The 14,306-nt window shown below is 52.2% G+C and overlaps 9 protein-coding genes across 9 annotated transcripts; 4 read left to right on the forward strand and 5 right to left on the reverse strand.

Annotated features, from left to right (window-relative positions):
• Positions 1 to 188: 188 nt before the first annotated feature.
• CC1G_15329 (hypothetical protein) lies at positions 189 to 1,294 on the reverse strand (the record flags this gene model as incomplete). The annotated part of the gene is made up of 3 exons (XM_002910376.1): positions 189 to 426; positions 484 to 1,066; positions 1,284 to 1,294. 3 exons carry the CDS (start codon positions 1,292 to 1,294, stop codon positions 271 to 273), a joined length of 750 nt encoding a protein of 249 aa, XP_002910422.1. The 3' UTR covers positions 189 to 270.
• A 288-nt stretch (positions 1,295 to 1,582) lies between these two features.
• On the reverse strand, positions 1,583 to 2,532 carry CC1G_15330 (hypothetical protein; the record flags this gene model as incomplete). Its single annotated transcript, XM_002910377.1, has 4 exons — positions 1,583 to 1,853; positions 1,955 to 2,007; positions 2,284 to 2,304; positions 2,455 to 2,532. 4 exons carry the CDS (start codon positions 2,530 to 2,532, stop codon positions 1,583 to 1,585), a joined length of 423 nt encoding a protein of 140 aa, XP_002910423.1.
• A 219-nt stretch (positions 2,533 to 2,751) lies between these two features.
• On the forward strand, positions 2,752 to 4,416 carry CC1G_02090 (IBR domain-containing protein; the record flags this gene model as incomplete). The annotated part of the gene is made up of 3 exons (XM_001834302.2): positions 2,752 to 3,305; positions 3,354 to 3,506; positions 3,561 to 4,416. The coding sequence occupies exons 1-3, from the start codon at positions 2,878 to 2,880 to the stop codon at positions 4,414 to 4,416; spliced, it is 1,437 nt and encodes a 478-aa protein (XP_001834354.2). The 5' UTR covers positions 2,752 to 2,877.
• Positions 4,417 to 4,819: 403 nt separating this feature from the next.
• On the forward strand, positions 4,820 to 5,645 carry CC1G_02091 (hypothetical protein; the record flags this gene model as incomplete). The annotated part of the gene is made up of 4 exons (XM_001834303.2): positions 4,820 to 4,968; positions 5,026 to 5,055; positions 5,114 to 5,209; positions 5,267 to 5,645. The coding sequence occupies 4 exons, from the start codon at positions 4,820 to 4,822 to the stop codon at positions 5,643 to 5,645; spliced, it is 654 nt and encodes a 217-aa protein (XP_001834355.2).
• A 258-nt stretch (positions 5,646 to 5,903) lies between these two features.
• On the reverse strand, positions 5,904 to 6,595 carry CC1G_02093 (other/FunK1 protein kinase; the record flags this gene model as incomplete). Its single annotated transcript, XM_001834305.1, has 2 exons — positions 5,904 to 6,461; positions 6,527 to 6,595. The coding sequence occupies 2 exons, from the start codon at positions 6,593 to 6,595 to the stop codon at positions 5,904 to 5,906; spliced, it is 627 nt and encodes a 208-aa protein (XP_001834357.1).
• A 1,034-nt stretch (positions 6,596 to 7,629) lies between these two features.
• On the forward strand, positions 7,630 to 8,753 carry CC1G_02094 (hypothetical protein). The gene is made up of 4 exons (XM_001834306.2): positions 7,630 to 7,658; positions 7,725 to 7,796; positions 7,911 to 8,082; positions 8,136 to 8,753. The coding sequence occupies exons 1-4, from the start codon at positions 7,635 to 7,637 to the stop codon at positions 8,702 to 8,704; spliced, it is 837 nt and encodes a 278-aa protein (XP_001834358.1). The 5' UTR covers positions 7,630 to 7,634; the 3' UTR covers positions 8,705 to 8,753.
• A 37-nt stretch (positions 8,754 to 8,790) lies between these two features.
• On the reverse strand, positions 8,791 to 9,972 carry CC1G_02095 (hypothetical protein; the record flags this gene model as incomplete). The annotated part of the gene is made up of 2 exons (XM_001834307.2): positions 8,791 to 9,345; positions 9,438 to 9,972. The coding sequence occupies 2 exons, from the start codon at positions 9,970 to 9,972 to the stop codon at positions 8,921 to 8,923; spliced, it is 960 nt and encodes a 319-aa protein (XP_001834359.2). The 3' UTR covers positions 8,791 to 8,920.
• Positions 9,973 to 10,378: 406 nt separating this feature from the next.
• CC1G_02096 (hypothetical protein) lies at positions 10,379 to 12,088 on the forward strand (the record flags this gene model as incomplete). The annotated part of the gene is made up of 5 exons (XM_001834308.2): positions 10,379 to 10,552; positions 10,579 to 11,033; positions 11,081 to 11,142; positions 11,205 to 11,930; positions 11,985 to 12,088. The coding sequence occupies 5 exons, from the start codon at positions 10,379 to 10,381 to the stop codon at positions 12,086 to 12,088; spliced, it is 1,521 nt and encodes a 506-aa protein (XP_001834360.2).
• An 834-nt stretch (positions 12,089 to 12,922) lies between these two features.
• CC1G_02097 (other/FunK1 protein kinase) lies at positions 12,923 to 14,138 on the reverse strand (the record flags this gene model as incomplete). The annotated part of the gene is made up of 4 exons (XM_001834309.1): positions 12,923 to 13,561; positions 13,625 to 13,785; positions 13,839 to 14,043; positions 14,106 to 14,138. 4 exons carry the CDS (start codon positions 14,136 to 14,138, stop codon positions 12,923 to 12,925), a joined length of 1,038 nt encoding a protein of 345 aa, XP_001834361.1.
• Positions 14,139 to 14,306: the final 168 nt, after the last annotated feature.

Below are 14,306 nucleotides of genomic sequence, written 5' to 3' on the forward strand. Positions count from 1 at the left end.
GTTCAAGGGGGATCAAAAAAGAGAGATCGTGAGGGGCGCATGCGTACAGGTTCATGAGCTTTAAGAGCGTCAATGAGGAAAGGAAGGATAGTCTAGAAAGGAAAGGGGAAAAGGCACAAGACAGAGAAAAATAAGGTAAGGGTGACATATGAGGCATATCTTTCAATCCTAGAACATGAGTATTCAAACGAACAAGAGAGGAAAAAGAAGGAAACATAAAATAGCGCATAAGCCATAACATACGCTGAGGCATAGCTTGTTTTCCCAACGTCAGAATTTGCTGCTGTTCATGATGAATCGGTAAAGCATGTTGGCTTCTTCGAATCTCGCGTAGCGCAAACAAAAGCTGGAGATTTCAGTGCAGTCGGTATCCGATCGAGGGTCGACGATGTGGAGCTTGATCAGGGACATAAAGAAGCGGCAGAGCTGCGGGAGGTAGTGTGAGGTCAGCTTATTCGTTGTGGAAGGGAACATTAAACGTACGTGCTGCAAACCCTTCTCGAATCGATCGTCATTGATTAAGCCGTTGGCCTGGTCCCGTTCGGCCTTTTCGATCCAGTCAATGCATTCGTGGATGAAGAGGCCCAAAACCTCAGTGCGGGTTAACGCGGCGACTGTGGAGTAGCCGGCGACCTTGATTTGAGTTTGATCGCGCAGTAACCTTCCCATGAGATCGAAGGTGGGGAGGGTAGGTGGAAGGAAGGGAAGAACGTCCACAAATGGCATTGGATCAGGATTCGGAATTGTAACGAGGCCGACGAACAGTGGGTGAGCAATCGCTGGGTTGTGGGCAATGATCGGGGCGAGGTCGAGTGACGTGACCAGGCGCGAGGCGGTTACTTCTGGGAGAAGTGGGACCAGCGCTCGTTGTTCGGATAGATTCAAGACTCGGTCCCTTGCTGCGAGAAGCAGCCTCATAGCATAGATAAGCCGCTCGTTCTGACGATCTTGATCGAGAGAGAACTCTGGAGAGATAACGCGTGAGGGTGCCTTGTTGATGTCGTTAGTATCGGAGGAGGCCGATTGCCTGCGTCTGTCTTGAAAATAATGATAAGCCGAGTCGTCTCTGGGGAGGTGTTAGAGAGGCTGAGCAACGAAGGACGAGAAAAAGCGACGAACATGTCAGATATAGTGTTACACAGTTCGTCATCGAGGACGAGATTAATTGCTCTAAGTTTAGGGGGTAGAGGTGACCGTGCCAGGGTGCTCGGGGAATATGGTCCAATCTATATAGTTTTATTGAGTGTGACAAAGGAGCGAGTGAAAAGGAGAGTGATACGCACATCATTGCCATCACCTTTGAGGATCTTCCACAACACCCACACCAGTTGCTCGTTTGGACTGATGCCGCCATCATTGGCAATGCTGACCGCCTTTTCCCTTTCGTTAAGGTAAGTAACATAGAGAGCCGATTTGAACGGGTTAACGGCAATAGGATGTGGTGCATAGAGTGAATACAAGATGAATGAAACAAGAATCCGACTCGCGAGCTAGAAATTGGGTTTATTGAGCTGTCCGATAGGGGAAAACAAGGGGACTGACCTCGGCCGTTGCGGTTGAATCGAGGATGGGCAGCAGCGCGTCAAGAGCCAGCTGGAAGCGTGCTGTGGGCTGTACCAGCTGAGTGAAGGCCAGGGCGCCCTTTGAGCATGGCAGCGAGTCGGCCCTGGACAGCAAGTGGACCACGGAGGCTCGAGCGGAATCGGGAGATGATATTGGTGGCGGCGGCAGCGGGAGGCTCGTCGTATGGGACAGAAACGCTTGCATCCCTTAACTTAGGCCAGAAGGAACCGGTCTGAGTGTCCTGGACGACCTCGATGCCTTGAGCTGACCGTGCAAGATTACGGCCCTGACTGCGAAAAAGGTCGTCGTCGCTGTCCAGGACGATGAGCTCGCCCCCGGTTCCCATCGATAGGTTTATGTAACATTTCCCACGCCGAACTAATCATCCTACCGACACCGCCACAATCTCCTGACCTGACTGTGTACCAACGCCTGTCCGACCGCCTGCAGAACCATACTGCCAGTCAGGTTTCAAAGCCACTTATTAGCTCGAACTAAGAACAATTACCACCAAGGAACTGGTGCATCAGTGCCAGGTCGATCCTCTGTCCCTTGGGCGCTTACACTGGCACTTCGGAGCGGGACAGAACATAGGCCAGTCGAAAGGCCACTCTTCCTGCCTGAACAGGTCTAATGACATACTCTATTCTGCAGCGACATCTGTGTCACAGCGACGACAAGAACCCGATCGACATGCTGGAAAGCTGGAACGCCACGTACTTGTCCTTGCCTCACCGGCGCCTGTTCGAACCTTTCTTCGGTGATTAATGGTGGATTCCTTTGCGTTTCTACCAGTGATCATTTCCTCAGCTGGAAAGCTTTCATTATTTTTAATGCGCTCACCGCTCAACTCGGCATCAAGCGTCTCTACACTATGAAAACCCTGCCCACGATTGAGTCTACTTCTCTCCCGATGTCCTCGGCGCAGCGGACGTCCTCATGATCGATATCCGCAGCTTCCTTCATCATGGACCGACCGCACTCCTCGAGGCATATAGACCAGATCCTAACGCGGAAGCCTGCGTTATCTACCGGAAACCAGCACACGTTGTGGACTCGTGTCCTCAGAATGGAGCGAGCGCTTATGTACTCTGTGGCTGAATTGAAGGTTATCAGGCAGGTGCGGAAAGTTCCAGTCGAACTTTCCCAGCGGCCTAGGGCTCATAAGAAGGGATCCAACTGCGGATTCTAAACTCAGGTGTTGTTTCGACCGCCAGTCCCTCAGGCTGGCACCCGTAACAACAGTTCCTTTCGTCGACAGGATTTCCCACTTGTCTTGTACTCGGCGTGATATCATCCTTATATTCTCGCATTATGGCTTCGTCTGAACCATCTTGGGACCTGACCGCAGCAACAGACGCCATCGATCTTGAGACTGCGCTCCTCATCGCTCAGCTCCAGCTCGAAGACGCCCTCGAAATCTCAGCTGGTTTCAAAGGCAAAGGCAAGGCCAACGCACCTCCATCCGACCAGGAAATTGCTGTCACCCTTCTGAGTGAAGAGATCAAGGCATGGAAACAAATCCATGAGGACGCCACGCTCGCGAGGAGCGTAAATCGCGCTATGGGCACCGACGCCGATATCCTCGAGGCTTTCAGGCTGGCGGAAGAGTCTGCTGCAGCGGATCGTCGGGCAGCAGAGGTCTTGCAACGGCAAGGACGACTACCTCCGCCCACTCAGTCTCAGAGGATAGTCGGTGAAGATAAAGCCTTCCCCAATCGTTTCAAGGAAGTGAAAGAGCAGTGAGTGTGTCCAGTTCATATGATGACCCTGCTCTCATCGCATCGTAGGAGGGGCTCGGCGAAGACAGACTTGATCAAGAGACCCATTATCTCAGCCAGTACCGACAAGAAAGAGGCACAGGCGGTTACTGGCCTTTATGGCTTTGTTACTTCGAGTGTCGAGGAAAGGACCGCGGGCCCCAGTGTGGACCGGTATAAGAGGTCAGTAGCAGCCTTCTCCCCCATCGACGATCAATAGTTTTATCTATGCTACAGGGTTGCTTGCGTGAGCTGCGACGATAAGCATCGCATAGGCTCGATGCTCAAATCGAGCTGCAACGGCGATCACTACTGGTGCAGTGCCTGCTTGGCCAGCGTAATCGAAGTGTTTCTCAGAGATGAGAGCCTCTATCCGCTTCGATGCTGCCAGACGCCGTTGGCGAAGGACGACGTCTCCTACTATCTCAATAACCCCTCCCTCTTTCGTCGATTCGAGGAGAAAATGAGAGAGTACGATGTACCTACGAAGGATCGCGTCTACTGTTCCACCCCAACATGCTCTGCGTTCCTTGGCTCAGCTCTGACCCTCCGAGGAGCGACTCTCTACTACTTCAATATGCCGGCGTCTACAACCTGCAGGTCTTGCAGTGGGGCTACCTGTATCGACTGCCGCAAGCCAGCCCACCGAGGAGATACCTGTACGCAGAACGAGACTGTCGCACAGCTCCGGGCTCTAGCGAGGGAGGTAGGCTGGCAGACGTGTCCCGGGTGTTCGGCGGTGGTAGAGCTTCACCATGGCTGTAACCACATGACATGCCGATGCCGCACACAGTTCTGCTATGCCTGCGGAGTCGAGTGGAAGAACTGTCGCTGCCCCCAGTGGGAGGAGGAACGCTTGCTTGCAACCGCCCAAGTTCGTGCGGAGAACGTCATGGGTGCTCAAGCCCGACAGGCCCAGCCAGTCAATTTTGCCCAGCAGGTGCAGCGTGCCGTCGACAATCTACGAGTGAATCATGGGTGTACTTGGCATCGCTGGTCGAGCAGGTCGGGAGGTGGCGTGTGCGAGGAATGCGGTGACTATCTTCCAGTCTATCTCAAGGTTCGTCCTGTCCAATTGTACTCGGTATCGTGACGCTCCAGCTGACGATCCGCATTAGATGTGCCGTAACTGCAATCTCATGGTCTGCCGTCGATGCTCCCTCAACCGACTCTAATCTGTTAGCTTTCGTAAACAGCAGTAAGCTATGCTACGAAAGCTAACACTGGTGGAGAAGAAGGGCAAACGCGCTTGGGAATCTCTATAGAGAAGGTTGTCAGTATTGCAGTGTATAGAATTAATTGTGTCAATCATCGTCCAGAATTGCTGTGGTCGGAGCGGTGCGGTGGGCGCCTGATTTAGTTACATAACCTGAAAACGAGGTGGAGGGGTGGTCAACACTTAACACCGGGTTTCTTTCCCTCCATCGTGCACTCTACTCCAAGTCATTTCCCCATATTCCACTCCCGCCTGAAGTAGGGAACCTCTGAATCGAGCCATGAACTACTATCCGACATCTGGCTACACTGCCTTCTGTCCGTCAGCCCCGGAGGCAAGAGTCCCTATCATTCCTGACTATCCACAACACGGATACGGGCGCGAAGCTGAGTGGGGAAGGAATCAGGTTTACCCCAGAGACTACGCCAAGTAAGTGCACCTTTGAAAAGGCTGACGGTGTTCACTAACCCATGCCCGCCCCGATAGTTCTTCAGCTGGCGCTAATCAATCCTCAATGTATGTCAACAACCACACCTTTCCCGCGTGTGACGACCTCTAATTGGAATTTTCATAGCGTACCGTTCATACCTCCTGAGTATACACCAGAGGAGCGAGGTCAAGGACTACATGGAGCATCGCGTTATCCTCATTTCTACCCTCAAGAATCATAGTGAGCACTTTCTCCTTTCACTCTGTATGAAACTGACACGGCCTTGTTTCATCTCAGCTCCCCCTATTCGCAGACGCGAGAACCACCCGTGTATGTACTCCGAAACTTCGTAGCAAGCGACCTGAGAACTGATACCTCTGAGCTAGAATTCCACCATATACATGGTCCGACGACCAGTCCTCGACCGACGATGATTCGGTGTCTGACACCGGGGGTGCCTGGGATGAGGCATCCGTTGTGTGCGCAGACTGTGGCACACCTCCAGGACATATCCACCTTTGGCGATGCGTCTATTGGCTTAGGCAGGCGAATCGCACAACGGAGGGCAGTCGAAGGAAAGAGGAGAGGAGCAACGCGCAGCGCCCGACCCGCGAGACTCGGGCTCGACGGACTGCGCCCTGCAGCCGCAGGGATCACGACTGGGGAGTGGGAGTAAGTTCCGGAAAGTGTCAAGGAACAGAGTGTCGAGTGTTTCTTCGTGAAAATCAGCTACATCATGTAGGTCTTCTCTCTATACCTTGGGTAAACTTGGGCAAAGGTCTGACGAACTTACCATGGCAGAGCTGCCGGATCTGTGGCCGAAAAGAGTGTGTTCGATGCCATATCGAGAGTTAGGACCAGTGCGGAGGACTGGCATCCAACAACTCTTATCATGTTTTGCCAAACACTATGAAATCTACGATTGTTAAGTATACTACTGGGATGAGAGAGAGTCCCATAAGGGGAGCCACTGGCAATCGCTGGGAACGCTCTTCAGAGCTTCATTGACTGCCTTTTCAAATGCGATGTAAAGACCTTCGGTAAAAACCCTGTCCGGCCAGCGAGTCTCTCCACATTCCGTTTGTTCTGCTGTTTGAAGTGTTCCGTACTCCTTCTTGAAAAGAACCGGCAGGTTCAGAATATCGCAGACGCCTTCTAGACTGTCCTGATCATCCCAGAAGTTCATCATAGCAGTACATGTGACAGACTGGTTGTTCCAATGCACGGTGGGTTCTTGGCTATCAATTCCCGTTCCAAACAAATCGTCCACCAATTTGGCCCAGGAGACGTGGTCGATGACACGGGGAACGCCCTCCTTGTGAGGCGCATGGGAGACCATGTACCAGATGAGTAACCAATATACCGACTCGAGGTCATGCAGATAATGATGATGGAAAGTCACTTCGGGGTATTCTTTTCGAAGATTGTTCGGTCGAACCATGTGCATGAATCCCCATCTGCGAACATCGAGGGACATGAACTCCCGTGCACCCTAGAAGCGTCGCAATTTAAGACATTTGAACTCTGTGTAGCTGAGGCCAGGTACTGGTCGCTTACCGAAAGAGGACCATGGGCGCTCGCCTGCTGGTACCGTTTGCAATATTCCAGATCTGAGATTCTTCCCATCCATTCGCTCGTTTGGGGGTCGTGGCTGAGTATATTCAAGGCTACCACATAGTACCAGAGGTCAGGGGACGGTCCAGGTGAAGGCGACCGACGTGGACGTGGGGACTCACCTTTAACGTAGTCTATTACCGCCTGGCACGCCACAAAAAAAGTAGGCGCTTTGTAGAACGTCGAGGATTCCAGTGTAACGAATCGTCGGCGATTCCGCAATTGGCGTTGCAGGTTCCGTTGGACGGGAACAGTGACATGTCCAAAGTCCTGTTTTAAGGCGGCGTAAGTTGCCTTTGCTGAAGCAAATCCCCTAGCCTTTGGCTTGAGGACAAGGTGCCCCTGTGGGACTCCAAGCTCATCAACTACGGCCTGGATTGTACGTGGGTCGGAATTCCAGGAGGTCTGTTGAGTTCCACTAGGTTGAAGACAGCTCGGGACGTGGTCCCTCGCACCGATTGTATGAGACTGAGGGTGCTTGATACAGCAGCCCGATGTTATTGCACGAACCTTGGCGTATCCAGATATGGTAGGGGGTGTGGTCGCTTGGCTCACACCCTCGCAATCTCTCGCTGCTTCATTCACACCCCCGGCTTACCATTTGAAGGATTCATACCCCTACCTTTGCACATCGCGAGATTGAGAAATGGCCCACATTTTTGTCCAATAACGCCCGCCATAGTAGCCAACGACGTGCACGTGGTAGACGCGCGCCTACCATCACCCAACTTTGTTTGGAACCGTCGCTTCAGCCAAGCACCAGCCTTTTCGAAGATGTTGTAAAGGTCTTCAGTTGAAAGGCTGTCCGACCAGCGAGTCCCTCCTCATTCTGTTTGTTCTATTTCATGAATCGTCGAGTACTCCATCCTGAACTGACCCGGAAGATCCAGAATATCGACTGAAAGGGTCTCATCCCAGTATTTCTCCAACGCGCGCCAATTGCATCAGTTCAATGTTGTATGTAACCAAGGCTGCAGCCAAACACCATCAACAGCGCGCCCGTCCGACTCCGGGCTGGCATTGAACCCGTTTTCCAAAACTCTGACCGGCCATGTATCGAGCAGCCTCTCGTATAGTGCGTCTCTTTTTCTTCCTTTCTGTATGAAAGAACGCGACTTAAAGGATGACTGTGTGCTCTCAGCCCAGGAGAGCGGCACTGGCTGCTAGCGCTGCTGCTACAGGCCTCGTTCTGCACGAGCAGCCTCGGGAGAAGGTGCGTGTGCTGATTCTCTACACGCTGTTCCCTAGACTGACTATTGATTTATCTATGGACACATTGACTTGGAATTCTACTATTAACGGATTTCTGAACGACTCTGAACTGCAGCTCTCAATCTACTCCTCTCCGGACCCTCAAATCGTCCTCGTCGAATCACCCAGCCCACTGTCACTACAGATCGCGGTGTACAGGCGCCACCTGCAGTCTACCTACGCCGATACCCATGCTTATGTCCAGGGATGGGTTTCCAAATGGATTGAGGTCGAACAGGCTGTTGAGAGTGCGTCCTTCCTACTTGCTTCATTTATGACGGAATTAACAATCCACCAATAGACCGTGTAAAATCCATTATTTCTCCCAACGAGCCTCTCACTCCGGGCCTCCTATACGTTGGTGTTTCAACCCTCACCGGTTCTATCATCGCCCGCAACAGGTTCATCCTCACCCGACTCGCCCTACCCCCACTCTTCCTCATCCTCTCCGCCCACCACTTCCTCCCCGAAACCACAACCAACCTCTCCAACTACCTCGGCTCCGTGGAGGAACACTACTTCCCCACTCTCGCTCAAAAACATGAAATCGCCAAGGCGCACAGCAAGATGGGTTGGGAGATGCTCAAGGAGAAGACCCAGGAACTTCGGGAGAAGGCTGGCAACGGCGTCGTGGGTGCTGTGGATAAGGTACAGGGTGCAACCGGGTTGAAGATCAAGGAGACGCTTGGTTTGCAGAGGGAGGAGTTCAAGAAGGCGGTGGAGGAGGTTAGGAGGAGTGTGGTCGAGAAGGCTGAGGAGGCTCTCATTGCCAAGTCGCAGACCGAGGCCCCCGTTGAACCTGCTGCTGCTGCTCCCGAGCCAGCTGTTCCTGAGAAGAAGGAAGAGAAAGAGCCTAAGCGCCTCGTTTGATTCCAGTCTTCATCCTGTCCTACCGTTATAGAATTGATAGATTTCTTTTCACGTGCAGGACCACTGTGGGTCAACCAGGAAGTGGTGTCAGAAGATGATAAGCATAGGTACGAGGAGTCCTAGAGGATTTTACAAGTTACAGCTACAGGTCCCAACCGCTACATCGCAATACCATGTATCCAGGTAAATCAAAGCAAAACTGAAAATTCCACGAACTCAATTGATATTCGTCTTCTTGTAGTCGTTGAAATTGTTAATGTCTCCCGTCCCGAACGCAACACCGTGCTCATCCTGGTCCATCCGCCTCTTATCCTCTCTCAAATCCTGTTCCAATCCCTTGTTCAGTCCCTCGAAGTCACCTTCTCTCTCACTACCCGTCGGTGCCCCCTCGTTCTCGTCAATCTCGCCCTTCTTCCTCGCAGCCCGTTCGTCTCGCTTCGCCAGCCTCTCTTCCTCGTTGACAACGGCTTTGGCAGAAAGGCCTAAAGTTTCCAATACGCCGTACCCTCCCGCATTGACGATGGTGAAGAACCAAAAGACGTCTTGGAGTGCAGCAAGGAGGAGGAACGATGAGCCGAATTTGTGGGGAGAGAAGATACAGCCCAGAAGGCCAGCTGCTGCGAACACGCCGTTCAGGGTTGCTGTATGAGGGCTGTGTCAGTGATGCTCATGGTCACGGGAAGTGCCCTGTAGAACAAGGGACAGAGAAGGATTCAGAGACGTCTAAACTCACCAATGACTTTATACGCATCATCACTAGTGCTTTCAGCCGCGCAGATGCCTGCCATGCCCGCCCCCAGGATCAACGAAGCAAGCCCATACGCGTTCCCAGTATCCATTTCCCAATTCGGTTTCGGGAGCGTCGTCACGGCCGATACGAACCCGGAAATAGGTCCGTCATACAGCAAGCCAGGCATCCACACCAGCGATGCCGCCAGAAAGAGGTCAAACACGCCCTTGATGAAGACGATGCGCTGGGCTTTACTCGAGTGTCCGCTGCCACTTCGGCTGGGGTCTGTCCGCTGGGCGAAGATGTTCCGGGAGGCTTCGAGGGTACGCTGGGTCGTGCGGATGGGGTTGTGCACGGGGTCGTTGATGTTCGAGGCGACCTTTTGTGCGAGGTTGGACCCGTCTTTGGAGAGTCGTTGGGCGAGATCTGCGCCGTCCTTTGAGAGACGCTGTGCGAGTTCGGAGGTGCGCTGCATGGCGTCTGACCCGGATGCTGCAGATGAACCGGAGTGCTGGTTAGAGGGAGAGGTTGAAGACATGGCGTCGAGCGTGTTCTTGGTTTTGTGGAGGATGGATTCGTTGAGGTCCATTCACCTTTCGCGCTGTTGGACGCAGTGGTGAGGTATACAGGGGGAGGGATGGGGTTGGGTAAGGTCTCAGATATAGCCTGGGGGCAGTGGAGAAAAGACAGGAGTGGTGGACGTCATAACGATAGAATGGGGTACGTCAAGTGGGACATCACGTCACAACTCCGTCGAATCTACTGCTGATGCGCGCCAGCAATAGCTGGCACACCCGTGGCCCAGAGAGCCTGTTCTGGTGGAGGCATTCGCGACTGGGCGGCAACCGTATTTAGCGCCGTTCCCAAAATCCCGCGTCGCCCGCCACGTCACGTGAACCCGGATCAATATGAGCACACCAACTTTTTCACTTCCAGCTACCACCATGACGCCGGTTGAAGCCAGAGCCCCGTCGCTCGACCTCATTATCGGCCTCCTCGCGACAAAAGAAACAACCCAGTCCCGATTCCCACCAAGTCATGATCACCATCGACTCCTGGCTTTTGAGCTACCTCCCTCATTGCCTGCAGCCGACCGGGACATGTGGATATTCTCTCTCGTGTTATCCTGACAGACCATAAGCAGGTTTCTGCTGTCACTGCTTCAGTGGAACCCCCTCTCCCCAGGTCGGCCAACCTCCGCACCACCCTATACATCTCCCTGATCCCTGGGCCTGGGAGAGAACTACCGACGCACGAGCAGATCGAAACTCGTATACGGAGCATCGTAAAGGACCTCCAAGGGCTCACCGACGAGGTGGTTCAGGGAGCGTCCAACTCGGCGATGCAACTACCAGACAGGGTCAACGAAGCTGATTTTATGACCGCCTTCTACCGCCATGGATGGAAACGGTTTAGCCATTACTATCACGAGAGGTCGGAGCGCATACCGCAAGCTGTATCGCTCTTGGAGGAGTTCCAGCGAAGTTCCCAGATGAAGCCGGGACATTTCCAACATATTGAAGATACGCTTGCCTGGTTGGAGTGGCTGGATCATATGATTCAACTCGGTTCAAACAAAGGCGCCACCCATGCCGCAGAGTTTGTGGGGGAAGAGTATATAAACGGTTTAAAGGACTGGTCGATAGAGGAGATGACCCGCCCAGCTCTCTTTTCATGGCTTACCAGTCACTCGAGGCGTACTTGGAATGTAGGTGATTTCTTTGATCAGATGGTTACTGGTCAGTCTTACTAGAGAAATTCTATCCATAGCACGAGGAAACTTGGTTCCCATCACTCGTTGGCTGGAAAAGCTCTGTTCCCTCCACATCGACGCTCGACGACTCTTGGCTTTGGCAATGTCTATACGCTCCAGAGCAGTTCTGTTCGGCGACTTGCACATCAAGACATATTTCCAGGACGCGCCCGGCGGGCAAACGGTCGAGTGTTCTAAGAGAATTCTGCTGGAAACCGTCATGTACCTCAAGCAAACGTACAGCGGAAAGTACGAGATGGAACGACCTGGCTCGATTTTCCTCACGGACGATGACATAGTCAAGAAACTCTCCGATGCACTGGCAAAGGACGAGGCTAACTATCTCTCCCCAACGATGTGCGTACACTATGAAGTGTTTCTACTCCGCCAGATCCAAACCGAGAGGCTGTCCATTCTTCCTTACACTGGTGTTTCGAAACCTTCCTGCGTCCCATGCTCCATCTATTTCGATCGATTGGAAAATGTCGGGTTTGACCCAGTCTCGATACGGGGATCGAATGGTAAAGTCTATCCAGGCTGGACGTTTCCTTCGGTCGAATCCGATAAAGACCCAGAGGACGCAGAACGACTCAGAAAACTCCGGACTATTGTCACGGACGATTTAGAATCCCTGTTATGGGAATCCATCGACGCCTTGCGGCGCACTGCAAGATATTCTGGCACCTCTGTCGATGACCTACCCGTAAGTGATTTAATGGACTCCGAACGACATCGGAAAAACAGTAAGCCTCATCCAACCTCGTAGCTGCCATTTTGTAACTCACTTTTTTGTCCAGGATCGGAGGAGGAATTGAGTGAGAGGAGCAGGCTCCTCGGCCTACGGCGAAAAACGCGTCAAAGAACTACAAGTCTAACTACTGACAACGAAACTGGTTTGTAATCGTTCATGGTACATTCCCCCTGTCAAGCAATATACGACGTCATGATCCAATGAACCTGAGCGTCTGGTAGATGTTTCTTCTTCTCTCCAACTCCCCTTTGCCTCCCTTGTGGCCATTCACATCGAAACACGGTCCCCACACCCCAGGCACTGCAATTTGTCTAGTGTCCTTTTGGCCTTCGAGCTCCCAGATGAGGACTGGGATCTTCCTGGTGTTCGATTATGTTTAACGGTCATCCAGTGTCGCGAACTACGCCACGGACCATGTATTCGACTTAGGCAGAGGTTTGCTCTGCAGTGCGCTGATTGGACGAGGCATTCTACTGGGAATAGGACATCGGAAACCAGTTCCTTCTAAGCACCTATATATATAACTTCACCGTTTCCGACTCAGTAGCTCCTAGCTACTGAGTTGGCAGCCTTCATTTATCCTCGCTTCTTAGGGATCCTGTCAGGTCCGTCCTCTCCTTCCCCGGGCCTCTTTCACTTCATCCTCTTCTCCTTAAAATCCCACATTGGGACAGAATGAGAGTTCCCACCTTGGTAGCAACATCGTCTAGGATGCTGATACATTATTACAATCTGAGGGTAATCGCTCAAGGTTCCAGTTTCAAATGGCAGTATATTCTGCTAATACAGTAATAATGCGCGTCTTGCCGTCAGCCCAGACGGACTTTGGGGACTACAGTGGGCATTAGTCACATTTCCAAGTAAAGACAGCCAGTAACAATATATCGCCGCCACGATGCATAATTAATCAGGCGGACTTTGGGACACGAACGGGCGCCTATTACTTCACCGTTTCCGACTCCGACTGTCGCTAACCTCCACTGTTCATCCCCGCTTCTTAGGGATCCTGTCAGTCTCGTCCTTTTCTTCCCCGGGCCTCTTGTTCTTCATCCTCCCCTCATTCAGTAAACCGCACATTGAAACAGAACCAACTGTTCCAAGATGAGTAGCGACATGGTCCAGAGTGTTGATAAATTTCTTGTATAGTGAATCGTTGAACCTTGCATCGGGCCACCGCACTGCTTTATCCTGTGGAGGATTCCGATAAAGTGCCGTGTATTCCGATTCAAAGTGAGAAGGTATCTCGCTGAGGCTGAGGAGGATAGCGACCGTTTCTTCTGGCCATCCGACGACGAACATCAAGTCACTGTAAACCTTGTTTGGTCTTTCCCATAGGTTTCGGCGGCGCTCTAAATGGGATTCCCGCGGGAACAAAACATCAAAGACCTTTGTCTTCCAACCGACAAGGTCGAGATTAGCCACGATTTCCTGATTTTTGTCCCTGTCGATAGGCAAATATGTGGTTGTGTACCAGGTTAGTAGTTTGAAGAGCGACTCTAGATCGTGGTAGTAATGTCGATGGAAGGGAGGGAGTGTTTTTCTTAACCGGAGGATTTCCAGGCCACTCTTCGCGAGGTTCCACTCGCCATCCATGACTTCAACAGCGGCAAATTCGCGCGACACCTGGATTAGACCAATGGTCAACGTTCAACGGTGGCGGGTCACACAGAGCATCGGGATACAAACGGATTTGGGATCATGGAATCCTGTCTCCTGATACCGCTTGCAATACTCCAAATCTACCAACTTAGCCCGATAGATTTGCGCATCCCTGTTGTAGTTCAAAATGCAGGTGGAGCCGCTGATATTCCGATGCAAGAACCCTGCTTTCCGCAACAAGTCCAGACCTGGCTCTGTTGTCAGATCTAAAGGTGACACCGAGCCAGACATCGTAGCGTACCATTAACGAGGTCTTTGCAAACCTCAAATGCAACACGGTGATTTGGAACTCCGTAAAATGGCGTACACCTGTCCTTGAACAGCGTGCGACGATGGGTGCGTGGATGGTGCTGGAGAGGTGTCGGACGTTCGATGACTTCTGAATAGTCGTGTAATGTATGTTGAAGTATCCCAGAAGAGCGTTTTCCCGACCGTGTTGGTAGAGCCTTGCATGCCGAGGAATGAATCAGTGCCGGAGGGCTTACAGGGAGATCAAGCCTGAGCTCACCGGCGATTCAGTGTTTAATTGTGCTTCCTTCATCTTTTAGAGTGAGGTAACAGCGAGAGGTAGACGCTTTAGCTCCTAGCCTCCAGGTGACTTTAGACGAAGTAATGACTGGTGAAGGTGTAGGAAGCAACATCACGAAGGCCACCGGGTGATCATGGCCTAGTTCGCGTATTACATAATGATTCACAGAGCTAGACAAAG

This window comes from Coprinopsis cinerea, assembly GCF_000182895.1.
Source record: "Coprinopsis cinerea okayama7#130 chromosome 10 map unlocalized cont3.10, whole genome shotgun sequence".
Lineage (NCBI taxonomy): Eukaryota > Fungi > Basidiomycota > Agaricomycetes > Agaricales > Psathyrellaceae > Coprinopsis > Coprinopsis cinerea.

Coding starts and splice junctions, on each gene's coding strand:
- CC1G_02094 (XM_001834306.2), top strand. CDS start 7,635: ATGTATCGAGCAGCCTCTCGTATA. Junction 7,659..7,724: donor ATCGAGCAGCCTCTCGTATA/GTGCGTCTCTTT, acceptor GTGTGCTCTCAG/CCCAGGAGAGCGGCACTGGC. Junction 8,083..8,135: donor GGTCGAACAGGCTGTTGAGA/GTGCGTCCTTCC, acceptor ATCCACCAATAG/ACCGTGTAAAATCCATTATT.